This window comes from Larimichthys crocea, chromosome II (assembly GCF_000972845.2).
Source record: "Larimichthys crocea isolate SSNF chromosome II, L_crocea_2.0, whole genome shotgun sequence".
Classification (NCBI taxonomy): Eukaryota; Metazoa; Chordata; class Actinopteri; family Sciaenidae; genus Larimichthys; species Larimichthys crocea.
In genome coordinates this window covers 7,969,190-7,983,771 of record NC_040012.1, presented here as the reverse complement: position 1 = coordinate 7,983,771, position 14,582 = coordinate 7,969,190, and the positions used below count along the sequence as shown (strand labels likewise).

Below are 14,582 nucleotides of genomic sequence, written 5' to 3'. Positions count from 1 at the left end.
GCACCTATCTGTCAATCAAAGCGTCCATGCTGTTAATTATGCCTAACTTTAAGTCTTAATATAATTTGAGTTGCTGAGTTCTATAAAAGTCACCCTCAATTGGACTGTAAATACTATCATACTGATCACCTCATACTTGTGTGTGATTCTTTGTGCAGCTGCAGAGGGAGCTGAACACCCGGCAAGACGAGGGCATCGACGTCAAAGATGGCAGCTTGGCCCACCGAGGTGTGTTTTCCCCTCAGGACAGTCCCTGCAGCGCCCCGCGGTCACCTCGCTCTCCACGCTCCCCATGTACGTCCACCCCTGTCCCCGTCCCGCCCACGCGCTCCCACTCTGACTCTGAGGCCATGCTGGAGGAGCAGGGCGCTGCGATGAGGCTGAAAGGCCCGACGGAGAACCTGTTCCTGGACGCGCTGTCTCTGGATCCCCTCAGCGGCCTGGAGGTCCCACCACCGCCCTCCAGACTGGAGAGCGAGAAGAGGTTCCCCTGCATGAAGGAGGTGAGACTTAAAACCAGTCTGCTCCAAGGAGCTTTACGAAATGGGTTTGTTGCACAAAAGGGGAAAGGAAATAAAGAAACTAGAACTTAACAGATGGCATCTAAGTCTAATTTGTCTAATAATTTGTTGTAGATTTGAGCTACTGTCTTGCACTGAACCCTTCACCAGATGAACTCCGTCATTGTTGTTTCTGTTTCAGGCTCTGAATGAGATTTCGGAGAGAGAAGGCGATCCTGATTACCCAGAGGAGGAGATGGGCGGTGGGAGTCTGCTCAGGTAACCCCTCAAGTCAAACTGAGTTCAAAGAAAAGTTTTAACTGTCGAGTGATTCTTTAAAAACTGATGAATTTTCATAGACGTCAAGAGTGAATTCATCGCGGAGGACAGGTCTCACTGGCTGCGGATTATTCAGCCTCCTGATTCAGTTTTGTTGCTTATACGTACACATTGATCTCTCCGGAGATCGGCTGTTGATGCCATTGACTGTTACTTGAAGTGACACTGAGTTTCCCCGCGGTGATTTTTTATTTGAAAGTTTCTCTCATGGAGAGAAAGTGATCCAACTCGCTGTGCTGCTGAATAATTCAGTTTTAAAACACTGAATTAAGTTTAATTAAAAAACAAACAAGCACACATATTTAGGATCATTTTCTGCCGTGGGAATTTAAAAGAGATGAGATTGTGTCTGAGCCGAAGTTAATGTTGATGAACTGTGTGTTTGTGTGCAGAGCCAAGTCAGTGTGCTCCATGAGCGACTTCCAGCGGTTAATGGACAGCTCGCCGTTCCTCCCGGACAAGACTCGTCACGGTGATCAGGGCCAAGACGATGTCACCCCTCCTCTGTCCCCGGACGACCTCAAGTACATTGAGGAGTTCAACAATAAGGGCTGGGACTTCCCATCATCCACCTCTGTCCCGGGTCCCGTCCGCGATGTGTGGACGGACAAAACCCACGAGGCCCGGGGAGGGGACTCCGTTCTCGATCCATTCCAGCCAGCCTCATGGTTCCTCACCACCAGCGCCACCCTGACCACCAGCACCCTGAGCAGCCCTGAGCACTGCCACAAGTCCCCGCTGAGGGGCAACGGAGCAGGGGCAGCAGGGGTGGGAGTGGAACACTGTGGGGTTCACATCCTCCACAGCCCCACCAGATCTGGGGCAGCTGAGCGTCCTACTGCCCAAGACCCGGACTTCCTGTACACCAAAGGGACCAAAGCCAGGGGCGGAGGAGAGGCTGGGGTGGGAGCAAGCGGGTCAGATGAGGTTTTTAGCAGTGGGAGGTGGGCATGTGGGCTTCTGGAGGCTGGGGGATTGAGGACTTCTCCTAGTCAGTCTCCTATCTGCCCCACAGTGGGTTACACCTCCTCTTTGGAGCTTCAGCTCTCCAGAAACTTGAGCGACGACATGAAGGAGGTGGCGATCTCCGTGAGGAACGCTATCCGCTCTCCGCCAGGGCCCATCTTCCGGGATACCGCCTGCCAGACCAACGGATTCACCACAAGAGGCACTCAGACCACGCAGACTATCAGTGTGGGTCTCCAAACGGACCTGCTGAGGAACCTGACCAGCAGCCCGCACCGCTGCCTCACCCCGAAAGGCAGTGGCACGCCTATATCTTCCCCATCACGCAGCCTGAGGAAGGTGCAGTACTCTCCGGTCGTCCAGAGCAAGTTCGAGCGACCCTGCTGCTCACCAAAGTACGGCTCGCCCAAGCTTCAGCGCAAACTGTCCACCTCCAACAAGGCTGAGCTCCCCAACACGAGCCGCGCTCCCACCCCCACCACGCCGCAGAAGGGCAACAACGAGTCGGCGTGGGCCCGCTCCACCACCACTCGCGACAGCCCTGTCCACACCACCATCAACGACGGCCTCTCAAGCCTCTTCAACATCATCGACCACACCCCAGTGGCTTACGACATGCAGAAGTTCAACAAGTCCCCCAGTCGCTCTCGCCCAACCACTCAATCAGAGCCCGGCCCCGCTCAAGGGGCTCTCGCCACGGACACCAGGAACGCGCAGGAGTGCCTGCGGACTGCTCGCGGACGCTCGCCCAGCCCCGTGCAGCTGATAGTGGAGACGCAGGGGGACAAAAACCCAGAGGTGGTGAGCATACGGCAGGACCTGTCAGCCCCGCCGGGCTACACGCTGGCTGAAAACACAGCCCGCATCCTAAATAAGAAGCTGCAGGAGCAGAGCTTTAGAGAGGAGAGGAGGCTGCAGGCTGGAGGACAGAGCAGCCACAGCAGAGACAGCAGCAGGCAGGCCGACTCAGACAGAGGACAGTCTGGATGTATGGAGGTAAATATGCAAGCGCACTGGATTCAACGCTTCATTCATTTGATCTGGGGTCCATGTTTTATGACGCAGAGATATTTATGACTTTGCCTTGGATTGTCCTTGTAATGGTTGAAGACTAAAGCATCTGTGGTTAATCAGAGAAAAAGCTAATCGACTATAATATCACTAAAATGTTAATGCTTTTTTCTCAGATCGAAAGCACTGACTGATGCAATGGTAATGTCAAAATATTCGACCCTCTTCAATATTACTGAGCTTTCCTTCGTTGCTGTATGTAGACACTCTTTAAGGTTTCTTCTTCTTCTGTATGTTTCTTCTTCTTCACTGTAGTGACTTCGTTATAGCGTGGCTTTTTTTTATTTCTTTGCATCAATTACCACCGAGGCCCGACCGAAAAAACCCGATTTATGTGTCAGATAACTGGAGAAATTAATGATCTCGCAGTAATGATCTAAGTGGTACATGAGTCATCATTATCGGCACTCTTCAGATTAAAAAGTAAAAACCAGAATTTTAAATGATAAATCAAAGGAAAGTGCTAATTTCACTCTATGAAATCAGCGCTCTGACACATCGGTCGGGCTTCTTTACCACCACCCATTCAGCTGACCTGAGGGAAAAAGTTCAAGTGATGAAACAGAAAGAAAAATATCATCCAGTTTCCTGTATGTGCGCCTCTTATTTGGACGATTATAACAAAAAGTAGGTCACGCAGTATTAAAGTGCCAAAGACAGACTGTGTATCTGAAAGCACAACATGAACAGTGAGCAACATAATCCCACATATGGCGACCAGTATGTCCACGAACAATCAGCTGATCTGCAGAACAGACGGATTAGAGTCTGATATTTATGATTTTATGGAACAATCGGAGCAAAATAATGGATTGTGACCGCGACATCCTGATTATACAGACCTCGATATGGATCATGTAATCCTTTTGGCGGGGGGAAACATCGCCATTGCCATCAAAGAACATCGTTACTTTGTCACAATTCACGCTGCACGTAATTTAGTATCGCGATAGTTTTATGTGTACTTCAACATGTCAGCAGTGAGTTAAAGCTGCAAGTCATGATTAGTTTCAATTATTTGTTCAGTAGTTTAGTGTCTGAATGTTGTAGAGCTCAACACATTGTGTTTTGTCTTAATTAAATATTAAATAACTGAAAGATATTCAATGATATAAAACAGAGGCAAGCAGCAAATTCTCATATTTAAGATAGATTTTTGATCAATTATTTGATTTATTGAACATTTATTTAAAATAGCTTTCAACTGATTTTTTAGTTTCAATTTAATGAATCGACTAAAGCTCTAAAGACGTGTGTCATAAAACAGCAAATTTTCTAGAAGAAACCATCATTAGGCGAAATATACATACTTGAATTTTAGCTTTTAGTTATCTCAATGAAATACGGCGACAGATTATTTAATTGTCTAAAAAAATACAAAAACATTCAGACAAGATCAGGGCTGTGCTTTTTTTTACATTTCAGCGATACAATAAATGAAATACTGACCTTAAATCAAAGTATTTCATCACGCTGAAGTGTGTTAGCAACAGTTAGAAACAGTGTTGGAAAGCCTCTTCTTGTAGATGAAACTTTATATAGTATCACCCAGCCCCGGTTTGGTCGCTCATATTGAATCACCAACACTGTCCGACTGCATCAAGGTCAACCCGTCCCCTCCTTTGTGGTTTTTCCAGGTCTAAAGTGAATGGGTGTGTGTTTTTACTGCTGTCTGTGTGGTCTGCAAGCTGAAATCAGCCACCTTGTTTCTCCTGATCAACCTCTCTGCCTTTTGATATGCCAGACTTATTTTTTCCTCTTTGCCCGATTTTACCGATTAACATTTCCCGCTCTATCTTCCCTCCTCCTCCTCTCCCCTCTCTCTCCCTCCTCCTCCCTGTCCGCTGTGCTCTGATCCAGAACCACACTGTCATACTAACAACTCCTTGGGGACTCTAACTCTGCTTGTCTCCGTGATGTAAGTTCCTCTTCCTCCTCCTCTTCCTCTACGACCTTTGGCGGTGGGTTCACCAGCCACATGGACCTCTCACCTCACGCCCTGCAGACCCCCTACCCACCTCCTCCTCCTCCTCCTCCTCCTCCTCACCCTCTTCATTAATGCATGCTTCACAGGACAGCAGAGTGACAGTGTGTGAAGCCATCGGAGTGGTGTCGAAAGTTGTGCGACGGCCATCCATCTGTTTCCTCGTGTTAATGCACGCATGCTCAGTTTTCTTTGGTATAGATCATCTGTTTGTTTTTTTTAAAGGACCATAATGGTGTTTTTGCATGTTTTAGTCCATTAACCATAAATCACTGTTTTCCAAAACCATACCACACATTTATAGACTATTAGGTCTAAATTTAATGATCCAAAGAAAGTATGGATTGAAAATATGGTATGAAAATCAACTTCAGCTAGCACGAGATGTGTAAGCAGTTACAGCAAACTCACAACTTATTTTATTAATAAATTATATGCTGCGTCTAAAATCATTAAACTCGCTTTTAATTAGACAGTTTTAGAGTTGAGTTAAGAACTTAGTTAACTTTGAGTTTGGCCAGTATGCTTGGCTGACTGCTACCTAACGTAGGCTGCTGACATTGGCCAAAATGCAGGACTTATGCGTTTCAGTTACATATAAAATTTCCATCCATTTGAATGGCATAGGTTTAATATAAATTAACTTCATGTAAAGCAAGTAATAAAATTTATGTAATAGTACTTATAAACTCAATGTGCTTCCACTACACAGTAGTGTAGCATTAACCAATTTTATGCTTTCAATATTAATAAAGCCAATTTGTGAATGCAGTCATTTTGAGTTTATTAGTACTATTACATTAATCTTATTACTTGCTTCACATCAAGTTTGTCAGTGAATTTATATTAAGACCATGTAATTCAAATGGATGAAAATTTTATATGTAATTGAATAATTGCCAGAAATACTTTTTTTTAAGTGTGAGAGTCTGCTTAGATTAAATATGTATGGTAACTAAATTATTTTGAATTGATAGTAATAATTGATAGATATATAAAAAAAAAACATAGTTACTGTTGACGTTAGCTAGGCGGTGTTGACCTTACTAGCTAACGTTAAACGTGTTCGAATGAGCTAATGTTAGCCGAGAAAACTGAGAATACATTAAACTAATAATTATTGTAACTAAACTAATATAGATACATAGTTGATGAAAAAACATAGCTAACGTTGATGTTAGACAGCTAGTGTTGATCTGAGGTGTAAATGTTTATTACTAGCTAACGTTAACCAATTAAAGATGGCACTTAGATACAGTACTGTTGACGTTAGCTAGTTGACCTTACTAGCTAACGTATTTCAGACACGGCTGTCATGTTTGTAAAAGTAATTCCAATAAAACATGTTCGAATGAGCTAATGTTAGCCAAGAAAACTGAGAATAGATTAAGTAAACTAATAATTATTGTAACTAAACTAATATAGATACATAGTTGATCAAAAAACATAGCTAACGTTGATGTTAGACAGCTAGTGTTGATCTGAGGTGTAAATGTTTATTACTAGCTAACGTTAACCAATTAAAGATGGCACTTAGATACAGTACTGTTGACGTTAGCTAGTTGACCTTACTAGCTAACGTATTTCAGACACGGCTGTCATGTTTGTAAAAGTAATTCCAATAAAACATGTTCGAATGAGCTAATGTTAGCCAAGAAAACTGAGAATAGATTAAGTAAACTAATAATTATTGTAACTAAACTAATATAGATACATAGTTGATCAAAAAACATAGCTAACGTGAGGTGTAAATATTTATTACTAGCTAACGTTAACCAATTAAAGATGGCACTTAGATACAAACTATACATGAAAACGAACAATAAAGTGAGTCTGAGCTTCCTGTAAATCACTAGAATATTCCTGCTAGTAGCAAGTTTCAGCAAGTTGATTGTCATATCATACAGAAAAGGAATTAAACCGGTTTGGCGATGATAATAATAATAATAATAATAATAATATAAAATATATCTGATTTGCCATTGATGCAATAGATCGTGCAAAACTCGCTGGTATGGTCCTTTAAAACAAACTCATGTGACTCAAAGAGTCATCAGATTGTGTTTTGATTACTGATCACATAATCAAAATGTGAACCAGTAAACATGACTCAAAACCGGACGACTCTTTTGGACGTTTCACACACTCCTCAGCGCAGGTTGTTTGTTGTCTTTTGGGACCCCCGTACGGCTTTATCTGGATTATTCTAACACTGTGTTTCTACCAGGTCCTCCTCTTTGTGTCACCATGTGTGCGACTGGATGGACTGTGATGTTTTCTTGTGATGTTTTACTTTTTTCACCCTTTTTTGTCCATACAGTGTTTTCTTTCCCTCCTACAGTTTCCCCCCTTTGGCCATTTCCTCTCACACTAACAAGTCCTTCAAAGACTAACTGAAGAAGACAGCTGCTAACACTCATCACTTTCTATACTACTGTCACCTGTCGGGGGTTGTGTTTGATGCCTGGTGGATATTAACTGGTTACTCGGGTCTGTTTTGCATGCTTAAAGGAAAAATCCACCATCAGACACTCTTACACTGTTACACAACACATTACAACCTGTCAGTGCATCTTTATGACGAGTGCAAGAGTTTAGTTTTCTGTTTCTCCTGAACAAAATATTAGATAACCTTCATATAGATGCCAATATACCTGCAATAATATAGCCTGAGTCATATTTATGTCGGATATTTATTTAAAACTGCAGTTCCTCAAACATCCACTTGACGCTGGCTACAGAACAAGCCAGTCTCCATAAGCCCTCATGTTAAAAGTTAGATAAGAAAATCAATATCACTCTCAAAACTATACTGTAAATATGAAGCTGGAGCCAGTAAACAGTTAGCGTAGCTCAGTACAAAAGAAACAAGATCCATCTACCAGCGCCTATAAAGCTCAACCCCAAGCTGCAACCTCCGTGGCTGTGAAGTGAAGCCAATGTAGAAGGGCTAAAAAATGTCAAATATCCACTTGACGCTGGCTACAAAACTTTAATTGACAAGCAGGTGCCTTTACAGGTGGCTTGTCTGAGCAGTCAGCCCACCACAGGCGTTTTCGAGATTAGGAATGCGACAAAGGCGACAGAGTACCACATTCTGAATTTCAACACATCTCTGCAGAAACCTACGGATACGACGTGCATTCTTTATACTGTCAGTGGTCTGAATGTTTTACATTTTTATGTGGTAGGTAGCTGGAGCAAAAGAGTTTTTTATGAACTGCTTGACAACTCTTCTTGTTGATGAGTTCAGGTTCTAGGAAGACGATTTAAAGTTTGAGAGTCGCCACCACAAAGCGTTGTATTATTTTGTTAAAGCTTAAGACAAACAATATTAAAACATGGATATTGTGGCTGCTCTCTGAACCCTCCCAAAAATAACATTCAGTCCTCTTGGTTCTGGTTTTGAGATGTACTTGCCTCCTTGTAATTAATGTTGCTGGCAGCATATTTCACACATTTCATATGTCTGTTAGGCTGCAAATGGATGAGAGCTTTGAATTCTGCACAGTGTAAGCATAACTAAACAAGTTGGCAAGTTTATTGTTAATGAGATCACAGACGAAAAGCCACAGCTCGTATGAGCTCCATTAGTTTCTCTTTAAAACGTTCTGTTGCTGACACTTGTACAGAGTCTGCTGCTACGTTACTTTACATCCTGATAAACTCCCCCAACCACAGCGCACACAACTAATGCTCTGAGGGAATGCACATTCAAATGTGTAGTATATTAGTGCTGTTAGTGAAAAATAGTTTGGTGATGATTTTCTACTTGTATTATTTGGTTGGTCTAGAACAGTGTTTCTCAATCGTGGTCGTCGGGGACCACTGCCCTGCATTTTTTAGATGTTTCCTGCTCCAACACACCTGATTCAAATAAGTGGCTTGTTATCAGGCTGATCATTTGAATCAGGTGTGGTGGAGGAGGAAACATCTAAAACATACAGGGCAGTGGTCCCCGAGGACCAGGATTGAGAAACACTGGTCTAGTAGGAAACTCTTTACTTCAGGAGGGTTAAACCTGGTTGGTTGTAGATCTGTGAAGACGTTTCACCTCTAAATCAAGAGGCTTCTTCAGTTCTGACTGACTGGTGGGGAGATCCAGCTATTTAGCCTAGGCGGTATCGTTGACCAGGCCATTGTTTCCCTTGTTGTTGTCACGACTGTCGTCCTAGTTTGTAAAATCACCTGAGGTCGAATGAACGACAGTCGTTGAGGTCACATGGGGCCGAGCGTTAATGATGTTCAGACAGGACTTCTGGTGACTGTAATGACTTGGGCGACAGTCGATACAACAACAACGAGCACTAACAAACCAAGTAGAAACAATGGCCTGGTCAACGATACCGCCAAGGCTAAATACTTGATCTCACCACCAGTCAGAACTGAAGAAGCCTCTTGGATGAGAGGTGAAACATCTTCTTTACCCTTCTCAAAGAAAGACGATGATGACTGAGAACGTTCACAAACCTCTTTACTTCAGAGACACCAAACCTGACATTTGATTTTCATTGATTTCATTTCATTATATTTGTTTACTTGTCATGTATAAAGCTCCTTAATCAACAGAAGATTTGTTTTCTGTGGCACTGACATCAACATCCATGGCGACGAAAAAAGACACAAGACAAAATGTGTCCAGGAATCACGATCTGTTTTAACAGCGTCAAGGTGTTTTTGGGTGGATTTCTCCTTTAAGGTTGAACTCACTGAGAAGTCAGGGTTGTTGTGAAGTTGTTGCTGTCTTCAGTTCCTGTACACTGACTTCCTGTACACGTTACTGGTGCATGATCTGTAGCGTTGTGTGATCTGATGTATTAGCATCGCATAGGGAATCTTGTATTAACCCACAAGCCGCCCATTAAACAAACCACTTGTCTGTATTTCCGGTGTGTACACAATCCATCACTTGTGTTCATAAACAAATTATTTATTGATGGAGATGCCGCCCATCCGTCTCCGTGACTTGTTTTCCCGCCTGTTTGGCAGGACGTGTAACGCATCACTCTCTGGTTGATCCCTCTATTCATCCATCTGACTTATTTTTCCTTTAGTTCATCCTCTCACGCCACTTCTACACCACCACCGTGTATTTTTAGCAGAACTAGATTGTTGCTTTGCGGGCTCAATGTCCCACCATCCTTCAGCCGAAATCTAACGCCTGGAGATGAGTTATTTATAAATCAGGCCAGTGGTGTGATGTCCCGGTGTGATCATTCACCCAATCACACTCTGACATCAATCTGAGAGGGGGAAAGAAACTCACCCACATGACGATTTTATCCTCAATTTTTCTTTTTCATCCAGGGGACAGATGTATAAAAGTAATTTCAACCACATTAATCTGTGTATACACAGCAGAAATATGCAAACGCAGCCTTGAACTACATTTATAAACCTCCTGTGTTTGCATTATTCTGTGTTATACGTCTCCGTCATCATACAGCCTACGCGCATATATATCATAAATTGATTTAAACACACTACCATCCATGTTTGGATGTAAATCAGGTTAGCTTTGTCCTTCATCTGACTCCAACAGTGTCCTTTAACAGCGCTAAAGCAGCTTACACACCTGTGTGTGTGAGTGTGTGTGTGTGTGTGTGTGTGTGTGTGTGTGTGCAGTGTTGGTTTAGCTGTGTGGCCATGTTTGAGGCTGTAGTTTGTGAATTTTTATCGTGGAAAGGCCGCTTCCTTCACGTTTCACCGCATACCATGTGGGACAGATGATGGAGATGGGAAAACACTCACATGTTGTGCAACTCATGATGGCTGCATGACTGCAGAGTTGGATGTGAGAGGCTCAAAAACACTCAACTTTATGCCTATGGATATGTGGGTCTGATCACTTTGAACGTGGGACTCTCGTTTGCTTGAGGCGTCCACGTTTATTTGGTTTCCAGGACTAAACGTCAAGTAGGATATATCGGTGCTTTCTGACAAGTCTGACGACGTTAAAGCCTCATTCCCCACTATTATTTCTGTGTTATATCATTTATTTCACTCCAACGTTTTGCCAGTTAATCAGCTACAAAGATGTGATCTGTTAAACGTGGGATCTTTTAAAATGATCTCCATGTTCTGTTCATGGTTTCGGAGCGTGTTTATCTGTCAGTGACTGAGCACCGTCAAGGTTACATTAAAATTGGGGACCGCTTGAGTTTTTGTGCAAACCATACTTTAAATGTTAGTGTCAGCAGTAACTAGGTGATCCTAAATGACTCTTTTGTTTGTTCATTATTGCACGCCTCCACCTGTTTAGCTGACCCCATGCTTACCTGAGCAGATGGTAAGTTCCAGTCGTAGATGGGGCTGAGAAATTAAAAATGCCAGTGGCATTTGCAAGGCTTCATCATTACTTTAGCTTCAAGTCGGTTTTGTTTGAGCTTTTCATCACTCTCATCCATGGTTGTTCCATTTGTTTCATCCCTTCATACGGGCTGTCAGCACATCTACATCTACTTAAAGCCGCCTCTGATCTTCTGTCTCTCTTTCACAAACATAAAGAGGAACAGAACATTAGAAATACATTTGAGCATCACGCACTGCAGACTCAAAAGTTACCCTTCAGTATCTGGATGTCTACCTTAAATACAGTATCCACATTCTTGAGCTTGTTTGTCAGGGAGCTTTTGGCCATTTGACACACTCCTCATGAGGATCTACTGCAGGATTAGCTTGTAAAACTAAAACTGATGTGTCTCAGTTCAGATACTTCCATTAGTACACGTCTTTGTAGTGCACTGTGTACTTCCTGTTGTAGTGCGCTGATTCCAGCAGAGTAGTGTTGTGTCAATCTAAGTACAGCTGTTGTGTATTTACTAGAAGTCAGTGTTGTGTTTAAGACCATCTAAAGACCAGAGACTAAGACAAGACCAAGACTTGGAGGGGTTGAGACCAAGTCAAGACCAAGATGTTGCAAGACCGAGTCAAGACCAAAATATACTCAGGTAGCAAATATTCATCAAAACTCTCAGGGTAAAGTGTGGTACTCTTGAGTACTACAACACTGCTGAGCGTTCTCTGATTTATTTGTTACCTGGGAGTAGGTATCAGCCAAATCTTCCGGAATAAAGATCTGCAAAACAGCAAACACAACTCGCTGAAATACAATCGTGTGGAGCATTGTTACCGACATTTGACTGCCAAGATATAAATATAAAACACGTGTACAACTTATATTTGTATATTGCAGTATTCATAGCAAAGACTTCAGAGACGATGGCGACTCCAGGGTGAAAAGTTCAACTAACCCAAAAACACAAACTGCAAAGACGTTTATCCAGTTACTATAATAAAACAAAAACAAAAAATATTGTTCTTTATTAATCTTAATTACTCAAAATATACTGACTAAAAATCTGATCCCTGTTTGGCAGCGACTTTTAAAAGATAATGTGTCAGCACCAAAGTAATTAATCCGTCAGTCGTGTTCCTGTTACTGCTGCACCCAGCAGACTAACCCATCAAAAATATTCACCACAAACACATTTTTTTAGAAGCTTTATCCAGAACCATACTGAGCAACTGCCACACAAAATACGCAGCATAATACGTGCCGAACTTGACAGCGCGAACACTCTCATGTCCTCGAAATATCAAGTGGAATTGTGGAAGTACGTGAATTGAGACACAGCTTAAGTTTGAAATGATGCTTGACGTCTTCTTTTTGACACATCTCACTCCTTCTTGTCTAAAGTTGAAGATTAATCACATATTTTTATGTAAACTTCATTTATTCATCTTCCCCTGCTCATTCTGCCTTTCACTTCAGTTTGAATCTGTTCACCTCCTGTTTCTTTTGGCGCCATCGAGCCGCAGACGCCTTCGTTGTTGTCCTCCCGCTCTCTCTGACGGCTCCTTGTCATTGGCAGGACCTGCCTCGCTCTCCGGTGGCTCCACCCTTGGACTCCCGCTTCCTGAGACCGGCCCGCCCGGCCAACCGCCGCCCCCCCTCGCGCTGGGCCGCCCATTCCCCTTCCTCCTCCCCCAAGTGGAGCGAGGGCTCGAAGAGGAGGTTCACCTTCCCGCCGCCAGGACACCGGAAGACCATCATGATGGAGGGTGAGGAGCCAGTGTGAGGCCGTCCTCTTACCTCCTCTCGCCTTCCTCCTCCTCCACCTCAGCCTAAAAGACCCAGTACCTCACAAACCCCCCAGAAAAATCAAGAGACTCCCACGAGACGGAGCCTGAAAGGGGGGGAAGGGTCGCGATCCACCTAGTAGCACCAGCTGACCATTGAGGAACCAGAACTTCAGTTTAGAAGAACCTGGAATGTACTGTAATATCAGAAAAAGACATAAAACTACATTTCCATAAGAGGTGCCTGCACACACTTGAGTTACTCATCACCCCACATGTGTGTATATATGTATTTAATACATATATGTATATTTTAGTCACAAATCTGACCTTTTTTCAGGTGAACACTGTAGGTGAGCTGTTGCATTTGTATGAAGTTTACACCATTTTGTTCTCATCTGTTTACACTTTTATTTTTCTACATAAAACGTCTTTTATGTTCAAATTCAAGCTAATTTTCTTTTCAGTTAAAACAACCATATTTTTTTTCTTTTTTGCGTTGCCGGTCTTTGAAGCTTTACTTTTTCTTGTTCGGTTTCGAGGAGAGGAACGACGACACACAAGCAAACAAACAAACAAACAAAAAAAAAACTTCTGCTTCATCGGGTCTGAAGCGGAGACACATGATGTCATTTCTGATGCTAATGTAATTTATTTTTACGTTGAGATGAATGTCTGGCTCCGTGACGTGTAGAAGATGGGTGACAACAAACTGAATAACCTTATGCATATTTGGAAGGCAGTTAGTACAAATATCAGTCAAATATTTGCATGCCTTTTGAACACTTTAGCACTTTAGTGCATGTACATACGAGTTCTAGTCATTTGTGATCACTCGGCTCCGCTGTCGGGGGGGAAAAGAAACAAAATAATGTCGTGATGGGAACTCTTGAGCTGTTGTTTTTTTGTTGTCACATGATTTGCATTGACTAAAATAAGAATTTTTAAGTAAATTATTGTACCTACCAGGCTGTCTTTGTACAGTTGTTACTATTGGATATGAATTTTTGTTTTCTTTTGACAGGAACAAAAATGGATTGTGAAAATAAAACAAAAAACTATGAATGTTTTAAACGAAAAGTCTACGTCAAAAAAAAGTCTAACGATCTATAGTCTTATGTAAATAGTAAATGGTAATAAACATGAATGTGTATTTACAAGACCTCCTCCTCCTCTGTGTCATGATTTATCTCCACGATAAAGTTTTAGGTGCAGCTCATGGTAGATTATACGCGCTTTCATTAGACCTGTGCGTGTGTGTGTAGATTACAGGATTATGGCTCATATACAGAGAGAATGCGAAGAAGAAGATTGTGTCTTCCTGGAAGTTAAATCCTCTTTCTTCATACATGTGCCACCTTTACACGTGATATTCAGCCTGGCACGCCAGATACAGACCCGTAATATAAACACCCAGACTCAGGGCTTATTTTTTCTCGGCCTTAGTCTGTCTATTATATTAGTTTATTGGTTTTATATTCCAACATTTTGACGTCTCTGAAACATCTTTTCACAGCCGACTAATAACATTACCAGTGGCTCTGTTATATTCAAGTGTTTCACTAATGATGTGACCAATGAAGCAGCAAACTCTGCAGCTGTGAAATGAATCCAGTGTGAACATGCCAAAAGTGCCTCTC

At 42.6% G+C, this 14,582-nt stretch overlaps 1 protein-coding gene across 1 annotated transcript in view; it reads left to right on the top strand.

Moving 5' to 3' along the window:
* mtcl1 (microtubule crosslinking factor 1) overlaps positions 1-14,104 on the top strand; it is an 82,450-nt gene extending 68,346 nt beyond the window's left edge. The window contains exons 12-16 of the mRNA XM_019268904.2: positions 159-503; positions 703-779; positions 1,232-2,801; positions 11,123-11,149; positions 12,735-14,104. Of these exons, the coding sequence (XP_019124449.2) occupies positions 159-503; positions 703-779; positions 1,232-2,801; positions 11,123-11,149; positions 12,735-12,941 (2,226 nt within the window). The 3' untranslated portion in view covers positions 12,942-14,104. The remainder of the gene's footprint in view (positions 1-158; positions 504-702; positions 780-1,231; positions 2,802-11,122; positions 11,150-12,734) is intronic.
* Positions 14,105-14,582: the final 478 nt, after the last annotated feature.